At 39.4% G+C, this 20559-nt stretch overlaps 2 protein-coding genes across 5 annotated transcripts in view; one reads left to right on the top strand and one right to left on the bottom strand.

The window, feature by feature from the left end:
* Cfap69 (cilia and flagella associated protein 69) overlaps positions 1-12991 on the top strand; it is a 70166-nt gene extending 57175 nt beyond the window's left edge. For 3 of the 4 annotated variants that reach the window (XM_036182125.1, XM_036182124.1, XM_036182126.1), the window contains 7 exons: positions 2981-3173; positions 5080-5217; positions 5975-6051; positions 7656-7853; positions 10183-10269; positions 11384-11488; positions 12022-12991. In XM_036182125.1, the coding sequence (XP_036038018.1) occupies positions 2981-3173; positions 5080-5217; positions 5975-6051; positions 7656-7853; positions 10183-10269; positions 11384-11488; positions 12022-12207 (984 nt within the window). In that variant the 3' untranslated portion in view covers positions 12208-12991. Of the gene's footprint in view, positions 1-2980; positions 3174-5079; positions 5218-5974; positions 6052-7655; positions 7854-10182; positions 10270-11383; positions 11489-12021 lie in introns of those variants that run through there. The other variant, XM_036182127.1, reaches the window with a different exon arrangement.
* Positions 12992-18298: 5307 nt separating this feature from the next.
* Fam237b (family with sequence similarity 237 member B) lies at positions 18299-20350 on the bottom strand. Its single transcript, XM_036180324.1, has 2 exons — positions 20214-20350; positions 18299-19073 (listed from the first exon to the last, which is right to left on the bottom strand). The coding sequence occupies exon 2, from the start codon at positions 19070-19072 to the stop codon at positions 18653-18655; it is 420 nt and encodes a 139-aa protein (XP_036036217.1). The 5' UTR covers position 19073; positions 20214-20350; the 3' UTR covers positions 18299-18652.
* Between the last annotated feature and the right edge of the window lie 209 nt (positions 20351-20559).

The following is a 20559-nucleotide window of genomic DNA, read 5'->3' as shown; positions in this document are numbered from 1 at the left end:
CAGAATCCTGAAAAAGTAAGCTGTAATGCCTGTGAAGGAATGGACTTCCTTTTTTTTTTTTTTTAAGATTTATTTATTTATTAAGTTTACAGTGTTCTGCTTGCATGCATTCCTACAAGCCAGAAGAGGGCTCCGGAACTCATTACAGATGGTTCTGAGCCACCCTGTGGTTGCTGGGAATTTAACTCAGGACCTCTGGAAGAACAGTCAGTGCTCTTAACCTCTGAGCCATCTCTCCAGCAGGACTTTCTAACAAGAGTAAGCAGGCAAAGGGAGCAAGCTTCCTTCTGATGCCCTTTATATAGACTGCCAGCAGAAGGTTTGGCCCAAATTAAAGAGGCATGATCTGTCAAAAGATCTGGATTAAAAGTATGTCTTCCTACCTCAAAGAACCAGATTAGAACTGGATCTTCCCATTTCAAATTTAATTAAGAAAAAAATCCCTCACAGATGTGTCCAGTCATTTGGATTTTAGTTAATTCCAGATGTAGTCAAGTTGATAAGACCAGCAATCACAAACACTGACCACATTTGCAATTCAAACAAAGGATTACATGTCTTCTGGCCAGAGGAGTTATTAGCAAAGAATATTTTATGTAGAAAATTCACTGTGTGAACCCCATTGTTGTAGATGGCACTGTTTTTATTAATTAAGTTTGTTCTTTGACAATTTCTTACATGTATATAATACAACTTCTTTACTTTCATCCATCACCTGCTCTTACCTCCATTATGTACTGTCATCCTTCCCTCCTCCCTATAAATCTCTTTCCCATATTTGTGTCCTTTTGTATTGTTTTGTGGCCCATTGGTTTTAACCAGAATTATCTATATGGCCACAGGTTTAGAACTGAATCTGCTGAATCCTGGTAGAATCAAGATTGGGTACACAACAGAAGACAATGACTTCCTTCCCAGAATCCACCAGTAACCAGGAGTACAGCAGGGAAGGGTATCTTTGATCTATGATTGGTTGTTGACAGGCTTGGTTTTGTACAGGTCCAGTGCAGGCAAACACAGCTTCTATGAGGTCATGTTTGCAATGGCTGTGTCATGTTTGTAGCCCTTCTTCCTGGGTTCTACCTCTTCAAATCTCTCTGCTTCCTTTTCTTGATATTCCCTGAGCCTTAGAGGAAATGATATAAACATCCAGGCTAAAGATTAACACACAACTATCACTTTTTCTTAGCACTTTAAGCAGCTATGAATATCTGTATTCACCATTGTTGACTATGAAGAAAAGATTCTTGATTTAAGAATGAATAGCATTTGCCTCTAGATATAAACATCAATATTTAGGATGTAGTTAAACACCATGTTACTTTAGCTAAACAACAGTGCTAAGTTACCCCTATGGCATATGATCTCAGCCATGATTTTTATCCAGATTTATAATACCATGCAGGTATTTCCTATGGAGAGTGCCTCACATTCATTCTGAGCATTGTTGGTTGCTCCTTAAAAGTTGTACAAATATTACACTGGTAAACTCATCTTTCCTGGTGGGTTAGCATTGTGGTTTGTAGGGTTCATAGCTAGGTAAGACCATTGATGCCTTTTCTCCCAGCAGCCTGCATAACAGCTTCTGGCACTATAAAAGCTAACCAGCAGGGTGGAAACTTCCAACTCATTCTAGCTTGATTTTTCTACATCTTGCAACCAACCTGTATGGTGTCTTAGGCAATATCATCTAGTTCTTGTGAGCAACCAAAAAGAATTTCAGGAGTCTGTATTGTTTTGAGGATCTCTGGGCCCTTATGGCCAACGGCTCATGAAGAGTGCTACACCTGGCACTGGGACTTCTGTCTAATAAACAGGTTTCTAGGAGCAGCATTATCCAGCCATTCCAGTATCTCCATCCTAACTTTTTTAAAACAAGGTTTTAAGGTTTTTATGGATTTATTTTATGTACATGAGTGTTTTATCTGCCTGTATTTATGTGTGCCATGTGTGTGCCTAGTGCCCACAGAGCTCTGAAGAGGGCATTAGATCTCCTAGAGATGGAGCTGTGGATGTCTGTGAGTTACCATGTTGATGTTGGGAATCAAACCTGAGTCATCTGCAAAAACAATTGTTCTTAACTACTGAGCAATCTGGCCAGCCTCTTGACATGTTTTAGTTGGCTTACAAAGTAGTAGGGGCTTTTCCACATACCCTTCACTTTGGTTTGCCTTCCCCCTCTACCCCTTCGTCACCTCTCTCTCTCTCCCCCCATCTTTTCTGTCTCCAGTTCCCCGTCTCTTTCATGTCACCAGGGTTCTATAAGCCACCCTCCCCCAGGGCACCTTAGTCTCAACTAGCACTTTTCTAGTTTACTAGCTTCCATATTCCGAGTTGAACGGACAAATCTGAAGTTTTAAAGGTAGTATTGGATGGGATTTTCTAAATTTAAATTTTGTATTTGGTTAAAAAATATGTATGCTTGATAAGAGAAATTTTCTTGAATTCTGAAAAGCCCTTGTATAGTTAATGATAGAGTACAAATTTACACATCAATTTAATTTTTTCATATTTGACTGTCACAGTTAAATCAGTTATTCTCTTGATAACAAAGAGAATAGTTGCTAATAATCTTTTCAAAGCTTAATAAAACATGTAAATGGGAAAGATCCTGTACTCACAGTGAACTGTCACTGATAACCATGCTCCATTATATATATATAATATACTATTTTATTATACAATATATAATCAATTACATAATATATATATTCTTTTCTTTTTTTGAAAACTCTCCTTCTATTTCCACCAAATTAATACATTTTTAACATGAAGTGCGTTTATAACTACTTAAGAATTATATTAAGTTTCTTTATTATTTTAAGTTTTAGTTTTTGAGAATGCTCATGAATGACTTTCTGGACATTGTCGCCGTCAGAGCGCTCAGAAGGAACTGGCTGATACCCAAGTGTCTCTTTCAGGAAGCCAGTCATTCTTAGTATTCATTACTATTCTTTGTCCTTTTCTGTTTCCTTGCAAGTTGAACCAAAAGAAATTCTGTAATCTGATACTTGGAATAATGGTTGAATTTTGTGATAATCCCAAAACCTCTGCTCATGTCAATGCTTGGCGAGGGAAGAAAGACCTAACTGCTGCTAGTCTTTTAATTAAATTGTGGAGAAAGGAGGAAAAGGAACTGGGAGTAAAACGTGATAAAAATGGCATGATTGTTGGTAAGTGTGTTCCTAACTTTTGGTAGAAACAATTAGAGGTGTATCTCTAGAGTTTTAAAGAATATAGGAATATGAGGATATTTATACCATTGTTGGGTTCTTCCAACAAAATACTGAAAACTTTCTGTCATAAATTGTGAATAATTGACATCCAAGGAGATAGTTCTGTCAGTAAAGTGTTTGCAGGATCAGAGTTCTACCTTGGAACCACAAAAAAAAAAAAAAAAAAAAAAAAAAAAAAAAAAAAAGCCAGAGGTAATCCTAGCTGTGGGAAGGCAGACTCATCTCCAGGGCTCACTGTTAAGCCTGCAGAACCAAGTATCCCAGGCCAGTAACAAAACCTGGCTCAAAAACAAACAAAATAAAAAAGTGGACAGCGCCCGAGGAACAACTATATAGATTGTCCTCTGGTGTCTCTCTCTCTCTCCTCTCTCTCTCTCTGTCTCTCTGTCTGTCTGTCTGTCTGTCTCTCTCTCTCTCTCTCTCTCTCTCTCTCTCTGTCTGTCTCTCTGTCTCTCTGTCTCTCTCTGTCTCTCTCTGTCTCTCTCTCTCTGTTAGTAAAATAAGAAATTGTGAATAATTAGAAGAAAAGTAAGTGTAAGTTAGTAGTCAGTTCATTTTTATAGGCTATTTTAAAACATGATATTTGACTATATTCTTTAACTCAGAAATTAATGATACTTCCTAAATAAGTTTATTTTGATTTCTTGCTTTTATAACTAGGTTCAATGATGTTACATTTAGCAACAAAACTTTATATATAGACAAAGTGTTTGACAACAATCATTAAGGTATTTGTGTGCTGGTGTATATATATTTTCCTTTTTACACAAAAGAGATTGCTTTCTAGTAAAAATAAGTCAAATGTTCATCAATTTTAAGTGCCATATTCTAATGAGGCTGATGGAATCAGAGTGTATAATTGACTTATAGACTCTGTTACTTCTTCTGAAACTTTCATACTCAAATTGTCATTTTAGCAAAACTGTTAGCAATATCTGTTATTAAATAAAAATACTGCCAATTCAAATTATTTCTGTCTCTAATCCTTTTTTACTATCTGAGTTTTAAACTAAAACATCATGAGATGTTTCTTTTTCTTTTTATGGCATAATTTATAGAAACTAATCAAAATTGTTGTCTCACTTGATCTGACATTATCCCATCTCTCAAACTAAATTTGACAAATTTTTTACATTCAGCTTTCCCCTTTAGAGAAGCTATGGCTGTGGGCAGGAGAAAGGGCTCAGGAGTTAAGAACACTTGCTACTTATCCAGAGGACCTGAGTTTGAATCCCAGCAGCCTGGTCAGATGGTTCACAACTGCCTCTACCTCCAGTTTCTGAAGGCCAGCTCCCTCTAGTGGCCTCTGCTGACACTCCCATACATGAGGCATACACACATAAATAAATCTTTTAAAAAATTAAAACTATAGCTGTGGGTTTTTTTTTTCTTTTGAGACAGGGTCACCCTATGTAGCCTGCTGTCCTGAGCTAGACTCAGACTCAGAGATTCACCTGCTTCTGCCTCTCAGGTGCTGTGTTTGAAAGTATGCATCATTATTCCCAGAGTAGCTGTATTTTTTTTAAACCTTACATAAATAAGAAAAATCAAAGCTGTAAGCTATGCCATAGAATGAGGAAAATATACTGATTTGTGCTTTTAAAGTAATAGCCATGGCCTGGCAGTGTAGCAGGGAGGTCAGTGACAGAGTGCTTGCTTACCAGTCCTGGGGTGGATTCCCAGGACTTTAAAAAAAAAAAAAGAAATAACAAGGTACTATATTTTTGTTTTAAATTTTAAATATATATTTATGTTTTGATCCATTTTATGTAGAGAATGAAGTATCAACTATTGACTGTTGTTTTATCTCTCCATTTTATGTTTCATGATATGCAATGATAAGATACAAAGAAACCTCTGTTTACTAGTTTTCAAGAAGAACAAAAGATCACACCCCTGCCCGCTAACTGCCCGTCTGTTGCAGTTATGGATGTCGCTGAGAATATCAGAGCAAAAATTTATGCTGTGCTGGGAAAACTGGGTAAGAAACTCTGAAATTCACAAGATTGTCTGTGTGACAAGGGTTGCTACATATGCTTCTGCTGCAGAGTCCACGTGCCAACATGTGAATAAAGTCCCTTTGTACGATAAAAGCATGATCCCTCGTGACCTCAGTGCCCAGCCTAAACTGTGGCCTGGGTGTAATATATGGGAGAATAATTTTTTGGGTTTTTGTTTTTCGAGACAGGGTTTCTCTATGTAGTTTTGGTGCCTGTTCTGGATCTCGCTCTATAGACCAGGCTGGCCTCGAGCTCACAGAGATCCTCCTGGCTCTGCCTCCCGAGTGCTGGGATTAAAGGTGTGTGCCACCACTGCCTGGCAAAAGAATAATTTTTTAAAAGTTAGAATTTTGGAATGTGGAGCCCAAAGAGAAGGATTTTTTTTTTTTTTTTTTTTTTTTTAGCTTTCCAGGCAATTTCAATTTCAGTGTGTAGCAGGACCTTGAGCAGTTAATTTAGATATTTAGGCTTAAACATTAGCATTCTGAATTATCTCAATTTTTAAAGTCTTTTCTTTCTATTAAGGGAAAAATTCTCACTTGTTCTTTAGCTTCTGATAGTAAAACTGTCTATGACCATGGTCCACAAAGAATAAATTCTTGCTAAGGACTGTGTAAGAATAACCTGTAGAAGGATTGGTTGTGGGAGTGTATTTTGCATATGTTTTTATAATAGAAATACAGATCTTGAAATCATTTGCTCCTATTAAAACAATTCTCTCTGAACAAACTTTGATAGATTTTGAAAACTTACCTGGCTTATCTGCTGAAGATTTTGTCACCCTCTGTATAATACATAGATACCTTGATTTTAAAGTAAGTACTGTTTTAATAACTTAAAATCTATTAGATCAAAAATAAGTTGGGGAATAAAAATGTGTCCATAACTGGAACAATTGTTCACATAGTCTGGTATTCTTTTTCTATTTTTCATATGGTTATGATATAAAACCCAAATCATTCTTTGCATTTCTTTTATAAGACAAGATTTTATACAATGGACAGAGCCACAATGCCTCACAAAGTGTGCAACAGAGTAGTTGTACGTATAAGCTGACCAGTGGCTGTGGCCGCATGCACCTCACAGATGTACAACAGAGTTGTTGTACGTATAAGCTGACCAGTGGCTGTGGCCGCATGCACCTCACAGATGTACAACAGAGTAGTTGTACGTATAAGCTGACCAGTGGCTGTGGCCGCATGCACAAAGCCTGCACAAGAGAAAACCGAAGTCCCAGCACAGAGCAGGGAGGTAGTCAGAGAATTCCACCCCTAGCTGAGGGGCTGTTGGCAACTGACAGACGCTTGGAGAGGGAGGGTCTGTTTTCTTTGGGACGTCCCCCCCCAGATGTTACACGTGCTCTGGTAGATGGCCCTACTCCCATATACTGATAGGATTAGATGGATTCCGTGGGTTGGCTGTTTGTTCTAGCGGAGAACACATGGAATGAGAGGGAACATTGGAGGAAGGTAATGGAGGAGTGAGGAGAGGAATGGGGTGGACGTGATAGATACATGTATGCATGTACGAAATTCTCAGTCAGCCCAACTGTTAGCATATGAGCGATGAAGATTACAGAGTCATTCTGAAGTCTAATGGGATTTTTAAATATTTACCATCTGGAAAGCAGTGGAGCCAAAGTTAAGCAAGGTATTGCTTATTAAAGTGTTACTTCTTACCAAAGTATTCTTTACCATTTTTCTATGTCATTAATCATCTCATCTAAAAACAACCAGGTTGCTTAGTTCTCTGCTAAGTGAACTGAGTAAATAAATGTTCTTGAAGTCTCAGGAAAATCTTCTGAAGGAAACATTTTATTTCAGTGTGTATTATGTATTTGGATGTTGTGAATGAAGAAGTCTTTTTTTCAAATGAAAGCAAAATCAGGTTGTATTCCTGTTTTAGAAGATATAACTGTTTCTCTTTTTTTTTTTCAATATAATCTAATACCTTACTTTCAGAATATGAAATGGAGGTTTTAGCATAATGAAAGTGTGGAGTTAAAAGCTTGGGATTCAGTTATATGCCTTTGATAGTAGATGAAGAGCAGGATCCCTTTTCTAGGAGTCACAGTCCCAGGCTCTCAGAATTCCTGCTCCCTGCCCGCCCCTTCCTCCAGATTCAGCATGACCTAGCCTACAGTAGAGTAGACCTAGCTGTAAGGAGTAATAGCATCAATACTTCAGAAAGGCAAGCTGGAAAAGCAGTTTCTGCAGCTATGGAAGGGAATTAACTATAAACCAGAATACTCAGATGTAACTGGTCGCCATATCATTCTCAGCACATCTAACTTATTCCCAAGAAGTAAATTAGGAAAAGCATAAACATTAACAAAATGACCATTACATAAAGAAGTATGTAAATTTTTTCACTTACTTTTGTTAATTTAAATTTCTCAACTTAAACTTTCCCACAACAGATTGGAGAAATATGGAATGAAGTATGTGAAGAAATAAAATTGGAAAAGTTAAGACTAGTCACTTCAGATAAAATGTCTTTGGAATCTATTACAGCAGCAACAGAGAACATTGGAAAGATGGTCGCTTCCCTGCAAAGTGAGATGATTGAAAGCCAAGCACGCCAGGACGTGCAGAATGAACAGAGAGTCTATGCAAAAGTGAGCCAAGGATACCCCAGGCCTTTGAGATATAAGTTGTTAATATCAGTGTATAAAGTAGATGAAGTTGTCCATAAAGCAGATTTGTCTTATTTGTGACTATTTCAACACTGAATTATTTTTCTTTATCTACTAGTTATTTTCAATGTCTTTGTGCAATTTTAAAAGAAACTATGGAGTTAAGAATTTAAAATCTAATCACTGTTTTCAGTGTTGGTTTTGCATTGTAATGTAATTTCTTGTTTTCTTTTTCTGTGTATATATGTGGTATATGCTTGTTTACACATTTATGTGCATGGAGGTTTGTACATAAATGTGGAAGCTAGAGGTGGATGTTCAGTATCTTTCTTAATCACTCTCCACAAGGTTTTCTCTGAGCCCAGAATCCACCAGTTCAGCTGGATTGATGGCCAGGAAATCCCAAAGATCCTCCTGTCTCTTCCTCCCCATCGCTGGGATTACTATCATAGGCCACCATGCCAGGCTTTTTCTGTAGGTTCTGGAGATGTGAACTCAGGTCTGCATGCTGGCACAAGAAGCAGTTTACTGGCTGAGTTATCTCCCCAGCCCTGTAATTTGATTTCTATATGCTTGTATTTTACAAAGTAAAGAGATACTTGACACACTTATATTCTTTGAAATGTCTAACAGGGTTCTAAAAGTTGTAACCTGGTTAAATATATACTTTCAGGGGAGCTTGACAGATAGTTCAATGGTTAAGAGAAGCTGCTGCTGTTCCAGAGGACCAGGGTTCAATTCCTGGTACTTACATGACAGCTCACACTGTCCATAACTCCAATTCCAGTGGATCCAACACTCTCAAATAGACATGAATGCACGGAAAACACAATCACATAAAATTTAAAAAATAAATATATACTTTTAATATATTCTGGCATTTATCTGTAACGGAGATAAAGTTGTCTTTCACACATCATTCTGTCACAGACCTTTACTGTCTTATCATCTATAAGCTTATCCATCCCTCAGCTTCATCCTCACCTCAATTCCAAACTGCTTACAAGCATTGATTGAGTCTATACATGCCTATGTAGACTGGTCTGACTTGACTAAGCAGAGAAGTCAGCCAGGAAAATAGCAGCCTTCCCTAAAACTTTGCACAGATGAGAAACTGCAACATTGTCTGTTTGTTTTACCAACCAAGAGGCATTTAAACAATGCCATCCATAGACATAGAGATGTCACCAAGATGTCGCTTCCTCTTGGTTCTCTATAACTGGTTAAGCATTCACGGCTCCTTGAGATGATCTCCAAAGTGTTGTCTGTTGCCTGATCTTTCCACATAGACTATTGAATGTTTGATTCTACAGCTTAGGACCTGTGTCCATTCACAAGTGCAATGCCACTCCACAGCTAATTGCTTCAAAGTTTTGCTTGCACAAGGTTTTTAGGACATGAGTGCTGCTGCAAGCTGACTGCTCTGCTCAGAACCGAGAAGGGAAGGCTGCCTCTTTTGTTCCTTTGAATTTCAGAACCTTTGCTCTTTTGACTGAATATTTATTGTCATACCTCTGTCCCCACCTTTTTAGCAGTCCTTAGGTATCCCTAAAACATTGTCTTTGTAATGATATTATGTATATTTGTATATTACGCACATATACACCGATGGCATGCATCCTCTGATTATACCTTTGATGGGAGCCTATTAAGAAATAGAGTTCCTGCTTAGTAGCTGCCCTTCCAGACTGCCGTATCACACAAACTAGCAGTCTCACAAATTGCTTGTCTTGTTGCAGTCATAGACTAAAAGTAGTTTTGCCAATGTAATTTTGGCTAAAGTAGTGATCAGTGGCAGCCGAATCTCTTCATTTTCACCTGTGACTTTCTCTTTAAATCCTGCATTTAGTATAATGTCTTCACAAACAGGAACTATGTTAAGCATTCAGTCTTGCTGAGAATGCTTATTATTAACATGTTTTCAGCAGTTTGCTTCACATGCCATGGAAAGTAGTTCAAACTTTAACTACAAAATGAATAACCTTTTTCTTTTTAAGACTTTTTTGGTTGGTTGGTTGTTTTTTGAGGCAAGGTTTCTATGTAGCTCTGATTGTCCTGGAACTTACTTTGTAGAGCAGGCTAGCCTAAAACTGAAAGATTTGTGCCTACCTCTGTTTCCAGAGTGCTCAGATTAAAGGCTTGTACCAATAATCCCCAAATCACTTGTTTTTAAAATTAAGTTATATTTCTTTTTTAGTCAGCCTCAATTTTTCTTTTAGCAAAATGAGGCACTTCCTCTAAAATGGGGACTTCCAAGGCCTTTTGTGTGTTTCATAGAAACTGAAATTCCTAATTTTCTTATTTGTTTCAGATACAGGCCACACATAAGCAGAGAGAACTGGCTAACAAATCCTGGGCAAACTTCTTGGCTAGAACGTCAAATGCTAAAACATTAAAGGTAGGATCTTTAAAGCACTTCCTGTTACACACAACAACCAACCAGTCTTAAGGACAGAGTTATACACAACAACCAGCCAGTCCTAAGGATGGAGTTACACACACCAACCAGCCAGTCTTAAGGACAGAGTTACACACACCAACCAGCCAGTCTTAAGGACAGAGTTACACACAACAACCAGCCAGTCTTAGGGACAGAGTTATACACAACAACCAGCCAGTCCTAAGGACAGAGTTACACACAACAACCAACCAGTCTTAGGGACAGAGTTATACACAACAATCAGCCAGTCCTAAGGACAGAGTTACACACAACAACCAGCCAGTCTTAGGGACAGAGTTATACACAACAACCAGCCAGTCCTAAGGACAGAGTTACACACAACAACCAACCAGTCTTAGGGACAGACTTATACACAACAATCAGCCAGTCCTAAGGACAGAGTTACACACAACAACCAACCAGTCTTAGGGACAGAGTTATACACAACAATCAGCCAGTCCTAAGGACAGAGTTACACACAACAACCAGCCAGTCTTAAGGACAGAGTTACACACAACAACCAACCAGTCTTAGGGACAGAGTTATACACAACAACCAGCCAGTCCTAAGGACAGAGTTACACACAACAACCAGCCAGTCTTAAGGACGAAGTTATACACAACAATCAGCCAGTTTTAGAGACAGAGTTATGCACAGCAACCAGCCACTCTTAGGGATGGAATTATACACAACAACCAGCCAGTCTTAAGGACGGAGTTTTTTGTAAGAATGAATATTTCCACCTTTCTAGTAATGTTCTGTAGGATACTACCACTGTTAGATCCTTGCCTGCCTCTTAGACTGACAATTGAAAGCACATTTTACAAATAAAAAATGCTGCTTTGAATTTCATTTGACTTAACCCTGGGAAGCCAGGGTCCTGTTCCTGAACAATGAAGATGGGAGCCATGGGTAAGCCAGAGAGAGCTGTGTGCCGCTCCCCATCCTGAGCCTTCTTACTGAAGGATCCCATTTCTATAAGCAGCAGCATGGGGAATAGGAAAGCAAATGTACATCCATCATGCTTTACTAGCAATTAATGCTATTGTCTTTATAATTTAAAAATCTCCAGAAAGCAAAAAGGCTCCAGGAAAAGGCTATAGAATCCTCTAAATACAGTGAACGACCACAAAATGCAATATTTCACCAAACAGTTATTAAAGGTCTTAACACAACGGTAAGATTATTTTTTTCTACTTCTCTTTCTTAATAGATAAGAAGTTTGGGCTGCCAAAATGTTATTTCTATAGGAAATTTGGCCTTAGATATTTTGCTTTTTGTTGTTCAAATTTTCCATCATTAAGGCTGTCTCTAAGTTACTTTCCCCATCTTCCCCCAGATCCCCAGTGCTAGGTTAGAACAGACACAGCCCCCCAGGTTTCTTAAGAGGCTGCTGCCAGCACTGGTTGGTGCACTGGTTGTCTCTTGCTTGTAGGATAAGCCACTCCCTTTGCCTGGAAGTAGACCTGTGACACATTCCGGTTTCGCAGTGATCTCTGTTGGGCAGTTTGTCCCTGGCCACAAAACTAATGAGTGATAGAAGAATTCAAGCCCACTTTCTTGTCACCAAAGTCCTTGTCTCTCTCTTATGTCACACCCTTTCTGTTATACTTGGTGTCTTTTCCAGAGCAAACCATAGGTTATGTGGGCTTTTGTTACCAAAAAGGCTTTATAAGTAGACTTTGAGATACGTGTCTTTTCCTCTTCCAGGTACCTTCAGGTCGGGTGGTGACGGTGGAAAGCACCCCTGCCCGGTTACTGGGGGGACCTCTGGCTGACACAGACATCGCTCTTAGAAAACTGCCTGTCCGAGGAGGAGCTCTGCAGCGGGTCAAGGCGAAGGCTCTGAACGAGCCAAAGAACGCCCCCACACGAAGTGCTCCAGAACCTTCTTGAGATATTCTACCTATAACTTTGTAGCTAAATGTATATTTATATACAAATGTAAGGCAACATTTAGAATAACTATTTTAGTAAAATATTATAAAATTAAAGTCAGGATAATATTATTTATTTTTATTGAAAACACAACATATGTATCAGAAACACTATCTTTGCAAAAACTGTTGGTCCCTTAACTGAAACTGTAAAATTTGTTTATCAGTTAGGATTTTTGGCTAGATATTATACTTCAAATACTCCACCCTGAAGGGCATTCGTATGGACTTCGTGTCTCCCTTCCTGAGTAATGTAGACTGCAGGCATTGTTGAACCAAAGGGCTGAAACTGGCTTTGTAGGGATTTCCTTCAGCAGCCCTACCTTATGGTCTTCCATGGAGAAGAGTGAACGCATTTTTCTCAATTTGTGCAGCTCACTCTACATCTTGGAGCCATTGATTGGTCACATGCCCACTCTGGAACACCTCACCCTGAAGTCAGCCAGATCTGAGTACTCCTTGCTTGTGGAGCCATAAACAGTCCAAAATTATCTAACATACCTGGATGGAGTCAGGAATCAAGGTGCTATCATCAGATGGACACATGAACACCAGGAGCAGCAAATAATATGTTGGTGAAAATAGAAAATAAATATATCTATTATAGAGGGCAGTGCCAGTCACAGGTTCTACAGCAAAAGTAAAAATTCAGATACAGATGGTTTTACTGTTAATATATAACTTTTCAAAGTGGAGCTGGAAAGATGGCTCAGTGGTTAAAAGCACTGGGTACTCTTCCAGAGGTACCCAGGTTTAATCCCCAGTGCCCACATGGTGGTTCACAACCATCTATAACCAGTCCCACAGGACATGATCCCTCTTCTAGTCCCTCAAGTACCAGACACTCATGTGCACAGACATACATGCAGGCAAAACTCCCATATGCACAAAACAGATAAATAAAAATCTTAAGTAAATAAAAGTTTGAAGCCATTTCTAATGCTATTTCTCGAATGGGAAAGTGACAGGTAGTATGTGGGGAACAGATAGAAGAACAACATGAGATGTTGTTCATGCAAACAGCACCAAATAATGCCCATTTCTATCTCAGACACAACCAGAATCCTTATGCAGTGTCCATAGCTAAGAGCAATGAGTCGCCACAGCATTTGAACTTCCCCAGACTCTTAGTTCCCTAAAGGCAAGGGAGAAAACTTGTATAATTTACTATTATGATCAACACCTCAGTAAATAAGTTGGTGTGGCCTTGACTCTTGCAGCCTTTAAGAAGCCTCTTAAGGTCTTCAAATGCAGCAGTACACTGACCTCAAAAGGAAGAATAGCCCTACAGGATACTATGCAAGTAATGCCAAGCATGTTAAAGTAGTTTGAATATAAATATTTCAAAGTAATTATAGCTTTTCTCCAGTTGTAAGGCATAAGTATCATGGTATAAATATAAACTTTTCATTGGGAAATTGATATGATGGAGTTGAGTATCAGTTTTGCACATAGTACAATGTCCTATCTCCAGATTGATTTAGACTGGTCACCACCAGAATTATCGAATTTCTACAGACTGTTCTGCTACTCATTAGGAAGAGAGAAGGCAAATAAGACAGGTTATTTTCTAACAGATATTTACCACATGAAGAAGTATAGGCTGATGGAAAGCAGTAATAGTGCTTACTGCAGAGATCATAGAGATGGTAGACAGATCTAAGACATTTGTCTGGCACAGTTCCAGCCATCATACAGTGAGCCAGGGAGACCACCTCTCCCATAACATCACAAACTTTCCTGCTTTTCTTTATTTATATCCTGTTCATGCTCCTCTTGAGTCCTAGTAGATATGCTGTCTAAGCTGCCCAGCCCAAGAGGTGGGAAGGATTTTCTTCCATGAGTCAAGCTTTGAAACTGAAATGTGTACTAATCAGGTAAATAAAACTTGTGTTTGGGGATCAGAATTAGCTGTTTGGTATCCTTAAGTTCTCTGGAAACTCAGCAGTTATGCATTGTTAAATGAACTCTGCATAAACCCAAACCCATGAAACAAATTTTGAGCCTATGACAGTACAACTACAAAAAAAAAAAAAAAAAAAAAAAAAAAAAAAAAAAGCTGACTTCATCAGATAATTTGCATAAAGCAAGAAAGAGAAATAGTATGTTCCCATACCCCTGCCCCTCAATACCATTTTGGAATTCTTTTAACTTATATTTTTATGTCATTGAACTGCTTTTGAGTTTATTGTTACTGTTTTTCCACCTTTTGTCTGATTGTGATGAAAACTCTGAGCATCAAAGATTGTGTCTAGATTGTTCACTAATATTCCTCTACCTCAGTGAGCATTTGCTGAATGAATGAAGGACAAACAGGAGTGAGTTTTTCTATACAGATGAGGACATGATTTTTGCAATTTACTGTGGAGAGCAAATGCAGTACTGAGTGAGTATGTGTTGTAGATGTTAGTACAGCATATTGTAGTGGTATTTGCTCCACCCATGACCTTGGGCTAAGCCTCTGTGTGTTTACTTGGGACCAAACAGCTGCAGGACATGGGTGGGAGAGATTCCTTCAGACCAGGCAGGACCAGAGAAACTTCCGGCTACATCATATCATGGTTCTCAATGATTCAGACCCATAGGAATGGCAAAGACTTCACTGGGTCGGGCTCAAGGAAATGGCAATGCTTCTCCCTGGACCACGTGTGAATACTGACAGTGTATACAGAGAGCATCAACCACAACTTCCTCCTTCTGAGTGATCATAGCCTGAGACTGCTCCAGGACAGAGACCTCCCACTGAGACAAGTTGACCCCCTCTTCCTTGTGCTGTTCATGATAAATGAGTTTCCAGCTTGCTGAGTAGGTGCCCTCCATCAGAGGGAACACATCCCAGCTAACCCTAGCTTTTCTCTGTGTGTGTCTGTCCTCTCTTCATTCCCACATCTACCCAGTCAGGTCTCCAGTACCAAGCGATGTAGGATGTGGCAATTTCCTGGCAGAAATTTTAACATATCTAAATTATTAAAATTGCTTATAATGAACTGTTCTAAAACAATGCTCATTTTAGCAAGTGTTCTTATTTTAAATTTTTTTTAAAAATGCATTTTTGTGTGCGTGGTTACATGTGTATCACATGCAAATAGGGGCAAGAGGACAATTTGCAGGACTGTCTCCTTCCACAATGAGGGTCCTATGGATGGAACTCAGGTCATCAGCCTTGGCGACAAGCACCTGTACCCACTGAATCTTCTCTCCAGCCCAATGCCATTATTTTTAAATAATCTAGTGTAACAGGATAAAATTTAGGAGAATGAGGAGACCATTTGTAATCTATTTAGGTTGGAAGGCTAACCACTCATTTTATTGAAGCTGAAATGTTTATCGTTTACTAGATAGAGTTTTACAGTTGCAATGGGTGATTGATGACAACTTTTCACATAAACTTTAGACCCGAACCATATAGTTTTGCTTTATGGCACTGAACTATTGAACTGGGATCATATGCACAGATTATGAAAGCCATTAAATTGTTTCCAAGGAAAACCCAGATACTTCGTCAACCTGCCTTTAAAAAAATGGATTTTAGTCATCTTATTAGTACCAGCTGATTTCCAGAGCTCAGGGCTCCTTCCTTAATGAGCAAAATATTTTTAACCTAAAAAAAAATTGGACCTCCAATCTCATTTTGTTGTGACCCAGCTAATATATTATTATGCAAAACTTGGTTATATGAAATAATACTTGTGTGGTGGTTTGAATAAAAATAGGCTCATAAGGAGTTCCACTATTAGATGTGGCCTTGTTGGAGGAAGTGTGTCACTGGAGGGTGGGCTTTGAGGTTTCAGAAGCTCAAAGCAGGCCCAGTAGCTCACTCTTCCTTCCTGATGCCTGAAGATCCAGACATAGAATTCTCAGCCCCTCTCTAATACCATGTCTCCACCATACTTCCCACCATGATGATAATGGACTAAACCTCTGAAACTGTAGGCCAGCCCCAATTAAATGTTTTCCTTTGTAAGAGTGCCATGGTCATAGTGCCTCTTCACAGAAATAGAAACCCTATCTAAGGCAACTTGCCAAGCAATATTTGAAAAGCTATGAGGTTTGTTCATTTTTTTCTTTTTTTTTCTTTTTTTTTTTTTTTGGTATTTCAAGACAGGAATTCTTTGTGTAGCCTTGGCTGTCTAGGACCTTGCTCTGTAAACCAGGCTGTCCTCCAACTCACAGAGATCTGCCTGCTTCTGCCTCCTGAGTGCAAGTGCTGGGATTAGAGGCATGTGCCACCACAGATGGTTTGTTCCTTCTTCAACACTGAAGGTTCTTAACTTGCAGTTCATGTACCCCTACATTTGTATACATATATAAAACCCTCACTAAAGCTCTAGTATTACCTCACGAGGATTTCAGAGTGGTCCAAACACCCTCTTTTAATTCAGGGTTTACTCCTGAATCAAGTCAATCATCACACTAAAACACTTGAAAACAATGTTTACATCACAGTAGCCAATCAGGACATCTATAGGGCAGATTTCTATTGGTTCTTTGTCCTGCAAAAGTGTGGGGATTTCCTAATTGTTTGTTTGTTTGTTTTGTAAACACAAACTTCAAGCTGCTTTTGAGTCCTTCTTCACTTTGAAACTGAGAAATCTCACCAAGTTTGCAGGTCTTTTTGTCAAAGATGCAGGACGGGGGGTGGGCAGAGGCCATCTTTGGGTATCGTCCTCTACTACACTCCATTTTACTTTTTGAGACCAGGCTTCTCACTGAGCCCGGAGCCCAGCAATTCTCTTAGGCTGGCTGTTCAGGAAGCCCCAGAGTCTCCCTGTTTCCCCTCTCCCAGTGCAGGGCTTGCAGACACATGCTCCTCGGCCTGCGTGTCTAATCTTAGGCCCTCATGTTTGTTCCACAAGCACTTGACCCACTTGATCCATCCCTCAAGCTCCCAAAGTATTGACTTGATGCATACGACCAAAATCATTAACACCAGAATTGAGTATCAGTAGTTCCCTGCAGTCATTTCCCACTGCTCCAATTTCATCATCTGCTATGTGCCATTCTTTTGTTTGGTATATTTCTTTAAAGCTGCATACCGTTTATGGAATACGAGTGTGAGTTTAAGTAATATAAAATGTGACTAACATAATACCAAGGCAAAAATTCCGTCATGTTGTGCTTCGCTGAACTGTAGCTTTTTCATTTTTGTTTGTTGTTCCTTTTTTAATTTTGAGACAATATCAGGGGCTGGAGAGACGGCTCAGAAGCTGAGAACACTGGCTGCTCTCCCAGAGGATTTGGGTTCAATTCTTGGCCCCCACATGGTAATTCACAACTGTCTATAACCCCTGTGCCAGGGGATCCAGTGTGCTCTTCTAGTCTCTGCAGGTACTGCATGCACACACACACACACACACACACACACACACACACACACACACGTGCACACACACACATGCATGCGCGCACACGCACACACACACACATACACACACCCTCACACATGCATGCACACACACACACACACACACACACACACACACACTCAGGGAACATATCCATACACACAAAAATTTTAAAAAATAAAGAATTGTACCATAAAGGTTTTAGTCCTTAATACATAGAAAAATATTTAATATATAAGATGGATTGGTGTTGAAATGTAATTTCAGAAGGCAAAGAGAACATTATATCAAGATTAAATATCACTTTTAGATACTGGCATTTAGTTGGGGAATAGTTTTAAAGTCAATATTAGGGTACCAGATACTTTATAAAATTGATTATGACTTCACTCTACTGACTAGTTTAACAAAATCATATTTTCATTTGAAGTAGTATTTCAAACAAAGACAACTTGACAAAATGCTTTTTAAATAACAAATTACATAAATATTTGCAAATAATCCAATCACTGCCAATAAAGCAATTAAATATCTAGAGAAAGAAAACCACCAAGATTAAGGAACTGGAAATCATAATTTTAATTACAACAGGACTTGACAAGTACTAACAGGATTATGCTTTCAGTTGGCATCTTGCTTGAGGTATTTTTTGTGTTTTTCTTCCTAAATGTAAAACACGTTTTATTATCTATTTCTGTAGTATTGAGGGAAATTAATATTTCTTAGTATAAGATTTCACTCTTCTATGCAACCCAATTTAAAATGTTTTGTTCAAAAGGCTACAACATGCCTGATAGTTAAGTCATACAATATGAATAGATACAGAACTATATGGCTTTCTTATGAACTACTCATGGGGAAACAATAAGATGATTTTAAGGATCTAGCAATGTATATGTTCCAAGATCATTTAGAATCAAGCACTCTCCTGATTTCTAAATAATGTGAAAATGAAAAAAATATATAAAAAAAACTAAACATGGCAAGTTTGCTAGCTTATTTGATAAACCTGAAATAATCAGAAGGACTAAATATCGAATTTTTAATAAAGCCTCATCACTACTTCCGTAGGTATACTTTCAAATCACCTCTTGTCATTTTCTGTGGAAAATTATACTTGGAAGATACTACCTGTCTTCTGCCCATTCCATGAGATCTTGAAAGTAAACAGTCTATGTACATATCCCAGAAGTCTTGGGCTATGTTTAAGAAGATGCTGTAATGCCCAGGACGCTGAGATTTTTGCAAGAACAACATGAAATTCCAGAAGGCATCCACGTTGTGCTCTATCTTGAGTTCCTTGAGGTCTATCAGTGTGAGAGAGCATGTGTTCCAGCACAGAAGATCTACATCTTCTGTGATGCCCGGACTGATGCTGGCTAGCACTCCTTTGTGAAATTTAAAGTCAGCATTTGTGAGATTGAACAGCATGAGGCAGCCCAGGGGAAGGTAGACCCATCTCCTTGCAGCAGAACCCATCCTATATAGAGAAAAAAGAAAAGTTTAAAAGAAAAGTATATTTAACCTTAGAAAATTAAAAATATGTTTTATGGTATAATTGAATGTATATTTGTTGGCATTCCTCTGAGTTGCTGACTCTCAGACCTTCCTTTAAAGGATATTATGATTCTGGCTTGACAACCAAGTGTCTTTGGGAGTCACTTAAATCTAGTGTGTGTTTATGAAGATGTAATGCTCATTTCATCAGGGGCCTTTGCAGCTTTAGGAAACCTGAGAAGTATGTGTACCTTCTTCCCTGCACAGATCAGTGCACTTCTCAGCGATGTGGTCTAAGAGTATTAAAGTGCAACTCATTCTACATGAGTTAGGAGAGGTTTTGTTGGGTTTTAATTGAATTATTATAAATCTACTCCCCTAAAGGCACTGGATATCTCAAGTATTCCTGTTTTCTGTTTGTTTTGTTTTGTTTTCCACTGAAAAATATTTGTTAAGCACCCTTGTCCTGTGGATCCTGGCTTTTCTTGGGTTCTTTAGGATTAGTTTAGAGATGAAGATATATCCATAGAAAAGCAGGAAGATAAGGTGAGTACAAACGAGTATGAGGTGGTGCAGGATCAGTAACGGTCAGCAAATAGTGCAATGTTCTAGTGGCTTCTATACAAAGTTTCTCTGTCAGTTGGTTCTTCAGCAAATCGACCTAGGACACATGGGTAAAGATCAAAGACTAACTTGCCAATAGATTGCCACATAGGTGTTCGTCCAGACTGAGGGCACTCTAAATGCTCCTATACACACCACCACCTCAACAGCCAGCTCAGACGGATGGGGTGAAGAATCCGGAACCCAGAACCCAAGACTCATCTCCTTTCTGCATACTGACTTTCTCCTCCTCTCTTTAAAAGAAACTAATATCTTCCTTTTAAGGAAGAAAGAAATTTAAACAATATTCAGGTCGTTTTACACGGTCGGAAATTGTGCAGATTGCATGTAGAGCGAACTGGCAGTGGAGGTGACAGTTCTAAAAGGATGTGAGGAGTGGGCTCCAAGACTTTTATTCTCTCTCAGTTGGTTAGTTTCCCGACCAACGCCCTTTCCACCTATGGCCGCCTGGATGGGACGCAGAAGAGTGACCCCTCCCGGGAACCGGGGAACCGAGTACCTTTGGTGGATGTCCTGGCAAGGTGGTACCCGAACGGGAGGTGTCCGTGTCCGTACAGGCTCCTGGCTGGGGCACCCGGGTTGTCTGCAAGCTCAGGACGTCCCACCCCAGGACGCAGGAGGAAGGTGGAGACGATGTTGCAAGACCTGGGGTGGCAGGGGTTGGGTGCAGGGACCCTCTGCACTGAGCCGGCGGCTCTGTTGCCTGCGCCTCTCTGGAGACAGCCTAGCAGGACCGCGCTGCTTTTCTAGGGACGGAGCAAGCCCGGAGTGGATGGCCACGCCCCCTCGGGGGTCCCCGAACCCCGCCGCTCCTCCCGCTACAGCCTATCCAGGCTTGGCTTCGT

The sequence above is a fragment of the Onychomys torridus genome, chromosome 3 (assembly GCF_903995425.1).
Source record: "Onychomys torridus chromosome 3, mOncTor1.1, whole genome shotgun sequence".
Classification (NCBI taxonomy): Eukaryota; Metazoa; Chordata; class Mammalia; order Rodentia; family Cricetidae; genus Onychomys; species Onychomys torridus.
This window is presented reverse-complemented; position numbering and strand designations above follow the sequence as displayed.

Coding starts and splice junctions, on each gene's coding strand:
- Fam237b (XM_036180324.1), bottom strand. CDS start 19,072: ATGGGTTCTGCTGCAAGGAGATGGGTCTACCTTCCCCTGGGCTGCCTC.